At 35.3% G+C, this 5064-nt stretch overlaps 1 protein-coding gene across 1 annotated transcript; it reads left to right on the top strand.

Annotated features, from left to right (window-relative positions):
- Positions 1-1712: 1712 nt before the first annotated feature.
- Positions 1713-4348, top strand: LOC139872773 (probable lactoylglutathione lyase, chloroplastic). Its single transcript, XM_071860698.1, has 8 exons — positions 1713-1828; positions 2006-2130; positions 2551-2615; positions 3275-3487; positions 3579-3626; positions 3718-3825; positions 3918-4058; positions 4307-4348. The coding sequence occupies exons 1-8, from the start codon at positions 1713-1715 to the stop codon at positions 4346-4348; spliced, it is 858 nt and encodes a 285-aa protein (XP_071716799.1).
- Positions 4349-5064: the final 716 nt, after the last annotated feature.

Below are 5064 nucleotides of genomic sequence, written 5' to 3'. Positions count from 1 at the left end.
ATTACAAACCTGGAACAATCAAATCTAACAATCAAATTTAACAATAAAATTTAACAATAAAATTTAACAATTTAATTTAACAAAATTACAAACCTGGAACAATCAAATTACAAACCTGGAAGATGAATGCACATATACTGATTTCCTATTAACAATCAAATTATTCCAAGGATATCTATGAATTAGATACGTAAATTGACAAAACCGCCACGAATTGGACACTGTTGCTTCAGCCGCCGCCACTACGACAACCAAAACCGCCATGACTTGGATGTTGCATACTTTGTTTCAGTTTGTTAAACCATACACAATCAAATTCGCCGGCACCATTTGAGTTTTCCAGCGATTGATTGCGCCGGTTGCAGCGATTGATTGGGTATGTTCTTGTAAAACTTGTTGGTAAAGAATCTTCTGTAGCCCTAATTTTTTAAAGCCCCTAATTAACCGTATCGTCATTCGGTTCGGTTGTAATAGGAGATTGGATTTAAGAAAGATGAAAGAAGATGATTTTGTTGATTAATTTGATTGTTGATTGATGAGAGCGATCCTAAATTTCCGTATGAAACTGCCGATTTAGGTTAATTTGATTTCAAAATTGGTCAGGTGGACATCCATGTCAGCAGCCATAGGAAGAACGAACCAATTGAAGGAGATGAAAAACCTAGAGAGGATTTGATAAAACTGTAGGTGGAAAGAAGGTTGAAGGAAGGTTGAAGGAGATGAAAAACCTAGAGAGGATTTGATGAAACTGTATGTGGAACGGATGAAAATCCGTAATTTTAGTTGTTTTTTTTAAAAAAAAAAGAAAAAAAAGAAAATCGGAGAGTGATGACACGTGGCGAATGGAAAGAGTGTGGGGTTGTGGGTCTGACACATTGGACTTAATCACCATGCTTTATGTGAGGAAGAGATTTTATTAGTATAAATTAAGTAAATTAACCACCGAACTATTGATTGAGTGCTAAAAAATCTCAGTTGGTTTTGGGCCCGTATTCTTTTGAAAAAATAGGTGCATGTGTCATGAACTGCAAGTATCGGTGGGCAGATATATGAGTCGAAAATTAAACCTGTCAATAAAGATCTACGAACTTAATGGGTTGCAAAAAAATTTGCATGTTCGGGTAATGGATCTAGTGGACCACGCCCGAACTGCTAGTGCCATGAGCCCATGAGTAATAATCTATTGACATTGCAACCTGGGACAATGGGCTTAACCCAGCCCAACCTTTTTACCGGAACCAAACACACCCTGACACCCATAACAACATACGAGTACTATTTTTTCAGATCATAGATGATTCAAATGTACGTTTTTGTGTATGTAATCATATTATAGAAAATGAAGATTGCGAAACTATTACCAATGGCATCGTCCACCTTCCTTCCCCTCTCATCGATGTCGTCTTCACGATTCGCCACAACATTTTCCGCCTTCAATTCATCTCCAAAGTTTCCTTCATTCCGTTTCACCAGAGGTATATTTAATTATTCTATCAAACTATTATGATCTGATGCTTTTTATTTCATTTCAATATCAATATGAATATCATATGTTATAAAGTTATGATATTCATTTATGCAAATATGTTCGTTTTCACATGTTTTTTCTATTATGTTTTTTTGTGTATGTAGTCGAAATGAAGAGGCAACCGTTAGGTTATAAGGTATTAGGAAACGGAGGAAATTGTGTGTCGCCTAAAACGTTTGCTAATATGGCCCAAGGGAGTACTAGTTGTACAAAAGAAAGTGCATTGGAATGGGTCAAACGTGACAATAGAAGAATGCTTCATGTTGTTTATCGCGTTGGTGATCTTGATAAAACAATTAAGTACGTTTGTTAAATGTTTGGATGTTTTTGTTTAGGATTTATCTAACGATGATTTAAAGTGACAATTATGAAATTGTACAATACTTTTATGCATGTTAACGACAACCCTTAGGGCTGATGTATGAAAAATCCCTTGGTTTATTACATTAATTGATTCTGATTTAAATGTGGGTTCAGGTTCTACAAAGAGTGTCTAGGGATGAAATTATTGCGGACACGAGACAATGATGAGGAGGGATATACAAATGTTTTTCTTGGATATGGGGCAGAAGATTCACACTTTGTTATTGAGTTAACATACAGTATGTATGCTATCCTACTAATTATCGATCACAAGACAAAGCTCTGTAGTAGAGATGACATATTTTGACCCATCATATGTAATGGGTCAAACGGGTAAATAAAATATTACTGTATAAAAAAAAGCGGCTTAAATGGGGATATATTTTCTCAGATTAATATGATGTAATACTAGTACTGTAATAGTATAGGTTTTGTGATTATGTAGCAGACTAATATATCATTTAAAAAAGATAAAAGTGTCTCGGGTCAACCTAAACTAGAAATGATCTGTTTCGACCCTTAACATGCCACACCCCATTGCCCCCTACCAATTCTAGCATCCAGTATGAAACTTTGTAATGGCCAATGTACTTTGTTTCAAGGCTATTATTAACATTTAGACTCTTTCATCTTGATTAACTGTGTGTTTACTCTACCAGATTATGAAGTTGACAAATATGACATTGGACCTGGATTTGGTCATTTTGGTATTGCAGTTGATAATGTAAGTTATGTTTGAGATTTCGACTTTGTTTCTTTCTCGTTATTCCTGCAAGATCCAAAGCTCTCATCAAACATCATTTCAACCTAAAAATATTGTAACTGCCACAAAGTTTGTTGACCACTGTCTGTTTTGTTCACAAAACGTTATGCATATTTTGACTTTAAATTTACAAAAAATATTAATTTTCTTTGGCACTCAATTTCACCGTGGTTAACAAGATTCACTGCTGGGACAGATCAATATATTTAACATTAACTTTTTATCCGACGCGGAGGTGGAAATTTCGACCCATTTACATTTGAATGGGTCGATTCTGGTTCTGTTTTATTTCGAGCAGATCAAATGAACCAGTCAAATGGGTTGCAAGGGTTAAATTGTAGAAAGCTACCAAGGCACATTGAGCTTTTTATTATAGGAATATTATTTTTTACAATCATTATACACCAATTATTTAGTACAAAATTATAAATTTGGACAGAGACTGTTTTTGTTAACCTGACGTCCTATCACATTTCGACCTGTACCAAATATCACATGTTTTGACCTTTTACCCATCTTGCTTGACCAGCCCATTTTGTTACCTCTAATCTTTACACCTTTGTCTTGATACAATTTTCCGGCACTTAAAAAAAAATTGATACAATCCTGGCGATGCATAGGTTGCCAGGGCCGTGGAAGTCATAAAGGCTAAGGGTGGTAAGGTAACCCGAGAACCTGGTCCGGTCAAAGGCGGGAAGTCAATTATAGCATTTATTGAAGATCCTGATGGTTACACCTTTGAACTTATAGAAAGAGGCCCCACACCCGAGCCGCTTTGTCACGTAAACCTTCGCGTTGGAGATCTTGATCGCTCTATTGCTTTCTATGAGAAGGTGTGACGTTTAAGAGTACAACCTTTTTTTAGGTTCGAAATAATCTTTCACCGCAATATATGATACCATATTTAGTTTGTAATATCTTTAGGCTTTTGGTATGGAGCTCCTGCGCACACGAGATAGTCCTGAATACAAGGTTTTCTTTTTACATTTATATTGATTTATTTGAATCATAATGTATGTATACTGACTTTTTTTTTTTTTTTTTTTTTTTTTTTTGTTGGTAGTATACTATTGCATTGATGGGATATGGACCTGAAAACAAAAATTGTTTGCTAGAATTGACATACAACTATGGTGTCACTGAATATGATAAAGGTGATGCCTATGCTCAGGTAACGAATGTTTGGATCCTATTGTGTGTAACGTAGTAATGTAACGATCTGAAAGGACCAAACTTGATAACTAAAGTTGTGTTTATTAACAGATAGCAATAGGTACCGATGATGTTTATAAAACTGCAGAAGCAGTTAAACTATTCGGTGGCCAAATAGTTCGAGAACCCGGACCACTGCCTGATATCAACACCAAAATTACAGCATGCTTGGACCCTGATGGTTGGAAGACAGTAAGATATTAAATCTGTTTGTCAATACACATTCACATATTTGCATTTAACATTAATTAGATGCTTAGTTAGTGGAAGTGGGATTATGGGCGGGTCGGGATATCGACTAAGGAAATAAACAGGTCATTTTGGTATGGGTCGGGTTGACCAGAAAATCAGTTGCTTCAATAGTTGATACATAGACCATCTACCTTCACTTTCTTATAATTTAATTGGTTTGAATAATTTGCTTTTTCAATTAACTGCAGGTATTTGTTGATAATCTTGACTTTAAGAGAGAGCTAGAATGATGGTCAAGTAGTTATACTCATCAATAAATTACACAAATATTGTAGACCAGAAATTAACATCGGTTGTCACATCAGCATTCGGTAACAAGTGTCGTGTGAGAACCAGTTACATACAATAATAAGTTAATAATCGAGTAACAACTGATCTTGTACAAGAATCTTTGGAGAAGAAGTCATATGATAATGGTCTATAAAGATGGCGAATCAGCTGATAAAATTCGTAATCTCAGTTGGTTATTATTTACTCGGGTGTCACGTTTGTATGGTGACAATATCTCTTACACTAAATAAGAGATTTTTGTAACTATTATCCTGATTTAGGAGCTAAAACTATCACATATGGAATGTATATAGACAGAAAAAAAGATAAATAAAAAAAATTAAGTCAACTCTGAAACTAAAATAGTTTTTGTATCTATAACTGAATATATTTAGTACAATTTTTGCTACATATACAGAAGAGCTAGTAGATAAAAAAGTGACTTGACAAATTGAAAGTAATCAAATCTTCAATGAATGGCTTAGAGAACTCACGCCGGTATCAGTCCAATTTACGCTTGATATCTGTGCAGTAGATCATGTGGTTATTTCTTACCCGTATGAGCTGGTCTCTAGGACGAATATTTTGTCGTGCTCAGGGAAGGGTTGGAAACAACCAGAGAGTTATCCTGGACTGCGGTATGGGGTCGGATTACTCGCCCTCCCAGGTAATCCGA

This window comes from Rutidosis leptorrhynchoides, chromosome 10 (genome assembly GCF_046630445.1).
Source record: "Rutidosis leptorrhynchoides isolate AG116_Rl617_1_P2 chromosome 10, CSIRO_AGI_Rlap_v1, whole genome shotgun sequence".
Lineage (NCBI taxonomy): Eukaryota > Viridiplantae > Streptophyta > Magnoliopsida > Asterales > Asteraceae > Rutidosis > Rutidosis leptorrhynchoides.
This window is presented reverse-complemented; position numbering and strand designations above follow the sequence as displayed.